This window comes from Zonotrichia albicollis, chromosome 11 (genome assembly GCF_047830755.1).
Source record: "Zonotrichia albicollis isolate bZonAlb1 chromosome 11, bZonAlb1.hap1, whole genome shotgun sequence".
NCBI lineage: Eukaryota > Metazoa > Chordata > Aves > Passeriformes > Passerellidae > Zonotrichia > Zonotrichia albicollis.
In genome coordinates, this window is record NC_133829.1 from 18186412 (window position 1) to 18198531 (window position 12120).

Below are 12120 nucleotides of genomic sequence, written 5' to 3' on the forward strand. Positions count from 1 at the left end.
CAGTTACCAGGGAAAGCTTGGCTAAGGAAGAGAGGAGCAGTTTGAAAAATGCTCCTTCTCCAGGGAGTGGCTGTGTGGCCAAGGCTGTGCTCTGTGGTGTCAGGGCTGCTCCACAGAGGCCAGAGGTGCCCGTGCTGGGCTGGCACACCCAGAGATGGAGCAGAGCTGCCTCTGTGTCAGGCATTGGAGCTGCAGCAGCCAGTCAAAAGTCAGTGCCCAGATTCTATTAAAAGCTCCTTTTCTGCTGTCCCCTGCAGAGGAGCATTGCCATGTGCCTCCCTTGCTGCACTGAGCAGAGGCAGGAGAAGTTCCACAAGCTCTTGGTGTGTGAGTGGTGAATGGGAATCATGTTGACCCCCCCAAGTTAGTTTCCCCTCTAGGTGTGAAAAATCCTTCTTTGCACTCATGTTCTTTTCTTACCCTGAGTAGTTCCATGGTACTTGCTTTTTCACTGTGGCACTTAACTCCAGGAATTGCTGATGCATCTTGCATGTGTGTTGGGAATGATTTTTCCCTTGCATGAGCTGTCTGCTTGGATGGTTGAACAAGGCCAACTCCCCAGAGAGAAGTGTGGCCCCAGTGCCTTGAAGGCTTTTTTTAGGTGGGCAGCCTGTGTTGGGCTCTTGTGCCCCATTCCTCAGGAGGAGTTTGGGTTGAAGCAAGGAGTTGGATCAGGATGCCTTTGGGATAGTGCTGAGGAATAAGATCTGGGTGTCTCTTGCCGGTGTTTCCTAGGCTACCTGCACAGCTTGGCATCAGAGCCCACAGCCTGGTCACTGTAAAAATGCTGAGTTTGACTCATGGCTTTTCCTGCCACTGTCCCTGTGAGGGGCTGTGGGTACCAGGTGAAGCTGAGTCAGGCCCACTGGGGTGATGTGGGGTCTCCCACGAGCTCAGTTTGCCCTGCTGAGTGTGTAATCAAGTGCTGCCAGTGCAGAGCTGTCAAAGCTGCTGAACTGGATGGAATCCATCCGTGTTAACAGCAGGATGTCAGCACTTCCAGGACATGAGGTTAGGATTGGGGCAGCTGAAGCTGGCAGGGTTTTGTGTGGTGGTAAATGCCCAGACAGTAGATCCTTTTAAAGGCCAGTAATCCTGCCACTTCAGTGTGCTTGTGCTGGCCTTACTGGTTTTGTAGCTGCTGCGAGAGCTGAGAAATCATGGGAAGGACAAGGATGTCATAAATAGGGCAGAGCAGCTGGACCCTGTAATGCCCCTGGGAGCTCTTGATGAGCCCCAAACCGTTGCTGTTGCATCCTAAACCGAGTTCTGATTCCACATCTCTGCTAAGCAGGAGCTAGAGGGCAGGGCAGCATTATCTGGCAGCAGCCTGCTTGGCGTGAGCTGCTCCAGGTCTCAGGAATGCTGTGCAGCTGGGGTCAGCACGGGGCTGCAGCGTTCCAAACCCACGGCCCTCGCTGGCCGGGCAAGGAGAGGAGGGTGTCAGCGCGGGAGCATTTGTTGGCAGCAAGGCTTGGGCTGTGGGATCAGCTGCTTTGCTTTGCCTCTTGTGCTGTTTAGTGACTAATCAGATTTTGGAGCCTGTCGGACAGATTCAGCTGTCTCCCCAGAACAATACGCCGGCTGTATTTTTAAACACATCACGTGGCTTCAGAGAAGTCAGCAGAGCAGCAAGTGCGGCTTGCCGGTGCTGGGAGATGCTGTGCCCTGCTCAGAGCTGGGATTAGGAGGGAGCAGCTCCTCCCCAGCTGTGTCACATTCCCTCGGTCCCAGGGCTGCTGCTGCCCAGGTAAGGACTGCCAGGCTGGCTGGCATTTTCCTGTGGCTGCAGGGCTGGGTGTGAACACAGGTGCTGCCTGTCCAGGAGAGCCAGGGGCAGGAGGTCCCTGTCTCAGTGTGGTCAGAGGTGAGTTCCTAGTCCTGTGATGTAGCCAGAGTAGGGGAATCTTGCAGGGATAAGGCTCTGCAAATGTGGGAAGATGTTGTGGCTGTTGCTGAGGTCTCTGCCTTGAGTTGAGGGAGATACTTCAAGGAGGCACCTGTACCTGTGTGCTGTTGGGGTGTGAGGTTTTTCCCCAGGTGTGGGGCTGGAGGTGCCAGCTTCACACTGGATGTGTGACTGGATAATGCAGTTTGGGATAGGGACATCCCAGCATGTTGCCTCAGCTGTGCTCAGCAGCTCTCCCTGGCGCTGGCACCACAGCATGCTGAAGCACCATGGTGTTGTCACTCTCCTGGTCTGGCTGGTGGTTTGGATTGTTAATCCTCATCTGCATAGGAGCTGCTGAAAATGTAGGTTAAAACCTCATGGTTCAGCTTGCTGAGATCAGGTGGGGCATGGAGGATCTCGAGTGGATCCCAAATTTGCTTTGCTGAAAACTGAGAGCTTCAGGGCAAGCTGCCTTGTTTTGCAGCCTGTGAATAATTAAAACCATTTCTGAATGCTTTGCTCTTTTCACTTGGTTCTGGTACGCATTCAGCTTGCTGAGACTTGCTCTTTTTGAATAGGCTGCTTGGTGGTGTGCCCCTGTGGGATCCCTGCCCTACATTCCCTCGCCTTGTGGGTGGCATCTGCCCCCACATCACTGACCAGGATGTGACTTTGTGACCTTTGAATGGCCTGCTCCTCTGCTCAGAAGCAGCTCTCTTTGTAGGGAGGAATTTTCCTGGATTCTCCTCAGTGGGAGGAAAACCTGCAATGTGAGGGAAGCAGTCTGACACATCCTTGTCTGCAGGCTCTGGGGCAGAGGCCTGACCAGACAGACTTGCTGTGAGCACACCAGGGACAGCGAAGCCTCTCTGTCAGCAGCCCAGGCTGGCACCTTCCTGCCTGCCCACAGCCAGCTCCTGGCAGGGATGCTGGGAGCAGTGTCCCAGCTCTGAGCATGGAAATCCCTGCTGCTGGGCCAGGTGTGTGTGCCCCCATCCCTGGGGAGCTGCCCCCTGAGCCCCAGCTTGCTCCAGGACAAGTGGCAGGGAATGGCTTGGACTGAGCAGAGAGCCCTGTCCCAGAGCACTTCTGAGCTCTGTAATCTGGGATGTGGGATCTCTGAACTTCTCCCACATGAAGTGGGTTCTCCTGGCTCATCTCTCTCAAAACCCACCTTCATCTTTGTCAGCCACACCAGCTGCTGTGGGCTCTGTGCAGCACCAAGGCCCAAGTGATGGCAAACACCAGAGGTGCCACCTCCCAGACATGACACTGTGGGGTGACAGGAGCTCGGTGGCCTCCTGGGCCACAGGAGGAAGGAGCAGTGTTGTGCTGCAGCCCTGACAGACTGTGTCCCTCTCTGTTGCAGTTCTCAGCATGCTGAGTAGCCCTCTTGGCAACGTCCTGGGGAAGCCCCCGCTGGGTTTTCTGCCTTTAGACCCCATTGGTTCAGACCTGCCAGAAAAGTTTTCCACGCCGCCGCTGAGGAACTCGCGCTCCCTCCTGGACTCCCGCTCCAGCAGCCCCTCGGACTCGGACACCAGTGGGTTCAGCTCTGGTTCTGACCACCTCTCTGACTTGATTGTAAGTGTGGCTCCTGGGGTCCTGCTGAGTTTTTTGGGGAGCACAGAACAGCTGAGTGGAGCTGCCAGCCAGAGCTCTGCCTGCTCAGGAATGGGAGGGGATGCTGGGAGGAGCTGTTGTGCGCACACTGGCACAGCCCAGGGGTTGGGAGACAGGCTCAGTCTCCCAGTCCCTCACCACAAGCCAGCAGTATCCTCATATTTTTTTTCTTCTAAGCTATTATTTTGGCTTTTTGGGTTTGTGCTTGAAACCCTACTGGGTTACAGTAGCTCCCAGAGGGATCTGGAGTGCTTGAGCTGGTGTGAGGCAGGGTGGTGTCTGTGCTCTGATCCCAGCAGGGAGGTGGCTGATCCAGCCTGGACTTCTGAGGAGCTACTGTCCTTTCATTGCTCTTCCCATTTGACTGCACTTCTCCGTCTCAGGGTGTTTTTTTTCCAGAGCAAACTGGGTCTGGCCTGCTCCCATTCCCTAAAGCACAGCTAAATTTGAAAGGCAGGGAGCAAGTGAGTGTCTGGCTGGCTGCCCCAGTCTGCTCTGGTGGGTCTGTGGTGGGTGCAAGTGGCAGCTCTGGGTGCCAGCAGGGCGGCCTGGCTGCAGCCAGCTCTGGGGTGCTGCTGCATGGCCTGGCCTTGGCACGGGAGGATAAAGCCAGGAGCTGCTCAGGCTGTGCTGTGGTGCTGCCATGGCCTTGGCCCCTGTGTTGGGGTGGGTGTGAAGGACAGGCCTGCCTGGCTGTGGGGTTGATGGTGCTGTGATGCACCCTGGAGGGTCAGGATGTGCTGGGTGCCTGCAGCAGGCAGGCAGTGCTGGTGGCAGGTGGTGCAGGGCTCTGTGCTGGCCTTGTTTGTGAAGGGCAGGGCTCTGAGCAGGGCTCAGCGTGGGCGGCTGCCGTGGCAGCGCAGGGACAGATCCGCAGCGCAGCTGGCACCGAGCTGTGCAGCATCCTGCCTCCCTGCTGTTCCATTAATCCAGCCTTCCCTCCTCCTGCCCTGGGAGGAGCTGTGGTGCACGGTGCTCCCTCCCTGGTCAGGCAGCCCTGGAGCTGGGCTGTGAGGATGAGATCCAGCGGGTGCCTGCAGAGTCCCCGGGCGCTTCCAGCAAGCCCTGCCCACTGCAGGCACAGCACAGAGCCTGAGGCTGGTGCTCCCCAGGGGTGATGCTGTTCTTGAGGCTGTACAGCCAGGGGTAGCTGTTGGCTTGGTGGTCTCTGAAGTGCCTCCTCCTTAAAGATCCCTGCTGCTGTTCATGGGCATGGGTTCAGTGGAGAATGGCCCAGGGCTTTCCTAGGGTGCCAGGATATGTTGGGATTGCTGCTTTCTTGCCTCTGCCAAGCCTCAGAGGGTCTCAGGGGATCCCCGAGAGCCCCCTTTCCTGCATGGGCAAGGGCAGGGCCCCAGTGTGATACCTCACCACTGGCATTATGTGCTCTTACTCAGAGCTGGAATTCAACATGGCCTTTTCTCTTGCAGTCAAGCCTTCGCATTTCCCCTCCTCTGCCCTTCTTGCCTCTCAGTGGGGTGTCGAGAGACCCCTTGAAGATGGGAGTGGGATCCCAGCTGGATCAAGACCAAGCTGCCCTGGCTGCAGTCACTTCCTCCCCGGCCAGTGCATCGAAGAGATGGCCTGGAGCCTCTGCGTGGCCTTCCTGGGATCTTCTGGACTCTCCGGAGGATCCCTTCAGCATTGAGAGAGAAGCCCGGCTTCATCGGCAGGCAGCAGGTGAGCTGGGAGGGGCATGGGGACAGCCCCACACCTGGGGGGGCTGGTGGCATCTGTGCACACACTGAGCTGAACACAGTGACACAGGCTGAACACAGAGTTTGCTCCAGGCTCTGTGTGCTGAGAGATCAGGGCAGCTGCCTGTGGCTGTGCAGTTCTGCTCAGCCTGTAGTTGGGGAAGATGGGGAGACCTGTGGGAGAGTGGGAAGGAAATGATCCTGTACTGAGCATTACTGGTGTTTTCTACAAGCTGTGAACGAAGCAACCTGCACCTGGAGCGGGCAGCTGCCTCCCCGAAACTACAAGAACCCCGTCTACTCCTGCAAGGTGTTCCTGGGAGGAGTCCCATGGGACATTACAGAAGGTGAGCAGCCCTGAAAGCGAGGCCCCACACCAAGGCCTTGGGTGCTGATGTTGGGAGGGTGCAGGATGGAGCTTTCTGTGGGGGACACTGACCTCTCTGCTTCTCTCTGTAGCTGGGCTGATCAACACTTTCCGTGTTTTTGGCTCCCTGAGTGTGGAGTGGCCTGGTAAGGATGGCAAACACCCACGCTGTCCTCCCAAAGGTAATATGCCTAAAGGTAATAGCGAACACGGTAGGGTTACTTTTTTCCCATGCTATGTTACAGCACGGATGCTGGGATGGTACAGCTGCATGCTGGTGACTGGTTGGTACAGAGCACCTGGGGTAATGTCCTGCCCTCACTTGGGTGTCCACCTGGGCTGCAGAGCACTGGCACCCCAAACCCAGCCTCCTCACCCATCCATAGCAGTGTGGGACAGAAGTGTGGGCTGGGGGAACCTTCTCTGCGTGTTTTGGGAGCTCCATGTAGGGCTGTGGCTGTGGAACAGCTGCCGATCCCACTGCCAGCATGTGCAGCTGGGCTGGCATCTTGTGTAAGCAGGAATTAGTCACAGGGTAGGAAGTGGCTGGTTTGGAGGCCCTGTAGTGCCTGATGGCCTCATTCAGTCACCAGAGCAGTGTGAGGTAGAGCACTGGCACCCATGGAAGGGACTTTATTTAACCCTGGACTGTATTTGAGCTGGACCATCCTAAATACATAGCAGGGTCTGTTTCTCTGCAGACCTTGTTGTGTCCAGGCTGGTGGTGCCCACCTGGCATGTCCAGGTGTGGTTTGTGGATAATGGACAGTGGCCCACATGGCCCTGGGCATCCTGCCCCTCGTGCTGAGCTTGGGTTTGGGCTCTTCAAGCTTGGCTTACATATTAAGAGAATAATATTGCTGGGAACAGCAAAAGCTACCACACAAATACTTCAGGTGGCACCCAGGAGTGATATTGAGGATGTCTGCAAACTGGGATGATCTGCTCCTCCTCCACCACAGCTCTAACAGCTGCTGCTTTCCCTTCCCTTCCCAAGGCTACGTCTACCTGGTGTTTGAGTCGGAGAAGTCGGTGCGTGCGCTGCTCCAGGCCTGCTCCCAGGACCTGCTGAGCCCTGATGGGCTCAGTGAGTACTACTTCAAGATGTCCAGCCGCAGGATGCGCTGCAAAGAGGTGAGCAGGGCTGGGAGAGCAGCCTGGGGTGGCAGCAGGGGATGCAGAGGGACATCCCTGGAGGAAAGGGAAGCAGGGCTGGAAGAGCAGCTGAAGGTGTCCTGGCTTTGACTGCTCTGTGCCTGTGGTAGGGATGTGTCAGCTCAGTGTTTGTGTGCCTCACACAGCTTATGTCAAACCAACCTGGAGCTCCTGGGTTGGTGGCAGACTCTGCCTTCATTCTTGAGCTAGCTGGGACAGAGTGTGAAAGACAGAGATTTCACTGCTCTGTGCTGCTTCCATCACACCTTTGCTTGCAGAAGCAGAGTGGGACCCCTCAGGTGCTTTGTCAGGCCTCCTCTGCTTGCACAGCAAGTAACTCACCCTCAGCAGGCAGATATTTTGGATCCCAGGCTGCTCCACAGTGTGGCCTTGGCTGGCTGACCTGTGTTTTGGGGGTGCTGGGGCTGCCAGAGGCCCCATTTGGGCTTATGGGAAAGTGTGTCCTCAGATCATGGAGTTCAGGGAGTTACAGGATGGAGATGCAGCTCTTAATCTAGACAGGCACAAACTAATTGTGCTCTAGACAGCTCTCCTGGTGTCTGTCAATTGGCAGGGCTTCCGTGCTTGGTGATTTAGTTCTGCCAGAAGCTTCTCTCCAGAGCTGCAGATGGAGCTGGCAGTGGGTGATATTCCAGTGGCCTCCTCCAACATTGGGCTCCTGTGCTGGGAGGTACCTGACTGGACCATATGGAGGATGTGGGTTGTCCTCTGGCTGCCACCCCCAAGGGACTGCTGGCTTGGGTTCCACTTTGGCCGGAAGCAGAGTTGATTCTGTCCCTGTGTGGTGTGTCTGGAGTAGATGGATGTGGACCAGAGCAGCAGTAGATAACAGATGACATGTGCAGTTCGGGGTGATGAGGTCTGAGGCTTGGGGCTGCTCCGGTTGCAGGTGCAGGTGATCCCCTGGGTGCTGGCCGACAGCAACTTCGTGCGCAGCCCGTCGCAGCGGCTGGACCCCAGCAAGACGGTGTTTGTGGGCGCCCTGCACGGCATGCTCAACGCCGAGGCCCTGGCCGCCGTCATGTACGACCTCTTCGGAGGGGTGGTCTACGCTGGCATCGACACCGACAAGCACAAGTACCCCATAGGTGAGCCATGGTTCCCCTGCATCGGTGCTCACCCCCGCCATGCTCTGCTGCAGTGTGCCCTTGGCTTGTCCTGCTGTTGGAACGCTGCCCAGGTGCCAGGCTCGGGGAGCAGATGCTGTCCAAACTCTTCTGCAGTCTGTGCTTCTCATCTCCTGGCCCTGGGGAGGCAAGAGCAGCCTTGGGGAGGGCTGGTGGAGCTGATGTGCTGGGGAATTGGAAGGTCCTGGATCATTCCAGAGCAGCCTAAAGTTTTGAGTATGCCTTTAGGCATTGCTGAGGGTTTCTCTGTCCTTGTTCAGAGCTGTTAGTGGTTGTTGGATGCTGCTGTAGCTGCTTTTCCATTCCCAGGGCAGGCACAGTTGTGGGTCTTAACCCATTCTTGGGCTCTTGTCACCAGAGCTGAAATGTTGCGTGTCATGATGTGTGTATGTCCCTGGAGACCTCGTGGGCCAGGGGACAGCACTGAGGTGGCTGGTCTGTTAGAAAAGCCCCACAGCTTGTCTTGGGACCAGCTTTCCAGGCTCAGGCTGCAGCAAGTCACAAATCGAGACACTGTGGATCTCCTGATGTTGCCAGGCAGTAACAGTGTCAGAGCTTGGTGGTGCAGAGCTGTCAATGCTTGGTCACTGTGCTTGGATAGCAGTCAGACTTTTCTGGGCAAGGCTCAGGTTTAGGGCCTGCGTGTTGTGCTGCAAAGCCCCTGCAGTGCCTTTAGGGGGACAGTCTCAAGGAGGGTGGGAAGGGCAGTATGAGACTTGAGGCAAATCCTCAGTGTGGCTGTGAATGAGGTGTCACAGACCCTCCCTGTGCTGGCCCTGTGAGATCCCAGTGTGTGACCCCAACCTCCTGTGCTTCATGCAGTGCCAGATTGCTCCAAGTAGGCAAGATCCATCTCCCAACAGGTCAGTAGTGCTTTCATCTTTAGTGCTGTCCTAAAGTCACAGCAATCAGAGCTCAGTTTTGGTAACTAAGCTGTGCCCTGGTTGGTTGCGCTGCTTGAGGGCATCTGTAGCCCCAAACTGGATCCAGGCCCTCCTGCCTGTGTCCTGTGTGATGCTTTGGGAGGGGAATGGATGGGTTTTGGGTGGCACTTTGTCCTGTGGTTGAGCTGTAGGGATCTGCCAGTGTCAGTGCTGAAACTTAATAGACCTTGGCTGGAAGCAAGTGGTGCTGGAATGCTGCTGACCAGCAATGAGGCTGCAGAACACAAGGCTCTGGGGTGAGGGGGGCTGGGATAAAAGCTGCTGAGCTGTGTCAGCTCTGGTGCATTTCAGGTGTAGCGTGAAGCAGTGCTGATCCTGGGGATGTGGTGCCTGGAGAAGAGCACCACGTCTCCCTGTCTGAGTGGCACTGGGGAGGGGACAGTGCTGGCAGTGGTTCCCTCTTGATCTCTGCTGTTCCTCTCTAACCTTTGTGGTCTGGCTCCTTGCAGGGTCGGGCCGTGTCACCTTCAACAACCAGCGCAGTTACCTGAAGGCTGTGACTGCTGCATTTGTGGAGATCAAAACCACCAAGTTTACCAAGAAGGTGAGTGGGGCTGGTGGGGCAGCCCGGGGAGGGGGTTGTGCATGGTGGGTGGGACTGCTGGGGGCACCAGTGTTCCTGGGGCTGCCCCACATTCCTGCTCAAGCCGTGGGAAGTGGGGCTGCTGCTCTGCCAGCCCCAGGGGAGCTACTGGGGGTGGGTTTGAGGTGCTGCTCCATGCCCACTGCCTGGTTCTCCTGCAGGTTCAGATCGACCCATACCTGGAGGACTCCATGTGCCAAGTGTGCAATGCCCAGCCTGGCCCATTCTTCTGTAGAGACCAGGTAAGGCCAGTTCTCCTGCAGCCTGTGCTCAGGGGTTTTCTTGAGGAGGAGCAGGCCCTGCTCCTGGGTTTTGGGGGTATATATACTGGTTGTTCCCCAGTGGGCAGGATGGGGCTCAGCTGGGAGGGTGACCTTGTTTTGGAGGAGGTGCAGCCCTCATGGGGAGGGCAGTGGTGGTGCTTGCCAGGAGGCCCAGGCAGGCAGTGTCCAGCTGGCTTTGAGCCATGGGTGCTGCAGTTTGCTGGGGCTCTGCCAGCACTGGGACTTAGTGGTGCACCTGAGGGGAGGGGAGGCTGCTGCTCTGTCAGCCATGATGGGCTGGGGTTGGGGTGGATGCCCCTGGGGCTGGCTGAGGCACAGGGAGCTCTGGCTGCAGGCAGAGGAGCTGGGATGGGCTATGAGCAGGGGGCAGGAATGCCATGGGAGTGATGGGAGCCCTGGCAGAGCCCAGCTACTGCCCCCATGCCCAGTCCCTGATTTTCAAACCTATTCAAAAGATGGAAGCTGGGCACACCAGGCCCTGCACAGCATCGCTGGCATTCCCTGTCCAACCCACAGATCCACTGTGCTGCTGGGTGGGGGCTGTGGAACCGGGCAGGGGTGAAGGCTCTGCTGGTGTCACCCGCCCTGTGCTCTGCCCACAGATCTGCTTCAAGTACTTCTGCCGCTCGTGCTGGCACTGGCAGCACTCCATGGAGGTCCTGCGCCACCACCGCCCGCTGATGCGCAACCAGAAGAACCGGGACTCCAGCTAAGGGGCACCGGGCCCGGGGCTGGCACGGGCAGAGTCCTGGGAGAGCCTGCCACGAGGAGAGCGCAGCAGCGCCCGCCGGAGCCAGGCCCGGCTGGGAAGGTTCTTCCTGAGGACTGATGGGGACAAAACAAAAATCTTACATTCATGTTTGCACTTGCTGGTCTTTTTGTTTCTGCACTAATGCACAGTGAGTTTTGTTGGGGTTTGTTTGGGGGTGTTTTGAGGGGGGGAGTGCCCCTCAAGCCATTCTGCAGTTCCCAGACTTTGGTTCCTGGTTTGCTGACGAGAAGCAAAAATTGAAAACAAATAAACCCAACCAACCAAGGGCCACGTGTCGCGGGGGCGTCGCCGCAGGCGCCCCCGCCCTGGTTTTTTTTATTTTTTAAAGGCGCTTTTTTACATTCCTTGCAATACTGGTGGAGAGAGCGCAGGTCTCATTGGTCATTGTTTTGCCGTTGCCATACAGTGCCTTTCCATTCATTTACCCCCACCTGGATGGTGTGACCTGGGTGTTCAGCTGGCGTTTTTTACTGTAACAACAAGGAGACTTTGCTCTTCATTTAAACCAAATCATATTTCATATTTTACGCTCGAGGGTTTTTACGAGTTCCTTTTTACACTCTTAAAAACAGTTTTTAAGTCGTTTGAAATGAGAGATTTTTTTTCTTTTCCTGGCAGCTTTTAACATTATTGCAATTTGTGTCTGGGGGCTGATGGCAGGACGTTGTAAATCCAGGGGTTTGCAACGGGACAGGCCGGGCTTTTTTTTTGTTTTTGGATTTGAAACTGGACGGGATGAGGATCTCTGAGCTGCTGTATATAGTTTTAAATAGTTTGTTGCACTTTTTTAAGTTGCACTTACGGGGGGTTGATAGAGGTTTTTAATCACACAAAGTCACAGGACTTACCTTTTCTTTTGTAACAAGCTAAAAAAGGGCTGCGTTTTGGTGGACGATGAAGGTTCCTGGGAGCCCTTTCTCTTAGAGGGGACAAGTAATTTTCCTTTCCTTCCCGAGATGTTTGGAGTATCAGTGCAGTCGACTGAAATGCTGCTGCTGGGATTTGAGACCTTAATTATGCTGATCACATTATTATTTTGTTACTTTCCCCTCTATTGGAAGCTGTGTGCCAAAGAACCAGTGTCATAATTTCTCCCTCTTTACTATGATTATTTTTTTTTTCTTTCCTGCTGAGCTGATGTTGCATTGTTGCATATCCCAGCTGCTCTTTGTGGGGTTTTGTGAAGCTGTGTGTGAAGTCTCTACCTCATTGTAGTATATGCAGGCAAGACTGCACTCTCCTACAGACGTGTGGAGTAAGCTGTGGTGTAGTTTTTGGCACATAATAAACACGTTGCAGCAAAAAAAAAAAAAAAAAATTTCTCGTGCCTTGTGTGCTTCATGGGAGATCTCTGCAGCTCGGAGGCTGTGGTGTCACTCCTGGAGGTGTGGAGGAAGGTATGGATGTGGTTGGGGGGAGGCATGGATGGAGCTATGAATTGTGGATGCTGTTGGTGGGTGACTCAGCTGGGAGGGAGCTCTGTCTGCTGGGAAATGCATTTTTAGATCCCATTTACCTGAGGTCCCTGCAGGCTCCTGGGCTCCAGCCGGAGCTCCCCTAATTACACCGAGAAGTTAATGAGGCTGATAGAGGGGCCTGTGCTGCCGTGTGCTCTCCCGCCGTGGCCGGGAGGTGCTGCTCCTGCAGGGCTGCGAG

General features: G+C 55.8%; 1 protein-coding gene across 7 annotated transcripts in view; it reads left to right on the top strand.

The window, feature by feature from the left end:
* Window positions 1-11781, top strand: part of CPEB1 (cytoplasmic polyadenylation element binding protein 1) — a 32377-nt gene extending 20596 nt beyond the window's left edge. For 3 of the 7 annotated variants that reach the window (XM_005490303.4, XM_074549678.1, XM_005490306.4), the window contains exons 3-11: window positions 3261-3475; window positions 4945-5194; window positions 5445-5558; window positions 5671-5775; window positions 6576-6712; window positions 7644-7842; window positions 9275-9369; window positions 9570-9650; window positions 10295-11781. In XM_005490303.4, coding sequence (XP_005490360.1) covers window positions 3261-3475; window positions 4945-5194; window positions 5445-5558; window positions 5671-5775; window positions 6576-6712; window positions 7644-7842; window positions 9275-9369; window positions 9570-9650; window positions 10295-10405 — 1307 coding nt within the window. In that variant the 3' untranslated portion in view covers window positions 10406-11781. Of the gene's footprint in view, window positions 1-1594; window positions 1751-3260; window positions 3476-4944; window positions 5195-5444; window positions 5559-5670; window positions 5776-6575; window positions 6713-7643; window positions 7843-9274; window positions 9370-9569; window positions 9651-10294 lie in introns of those variants that run through there. The other 4 variants (XM_074549679.1, XM_005490304.4, XM_005490305.4 and 1 more) reach the window with 4 other exon arrangements.
* Window positions 11782-12120: the final 339 nt, after the last annotated feature.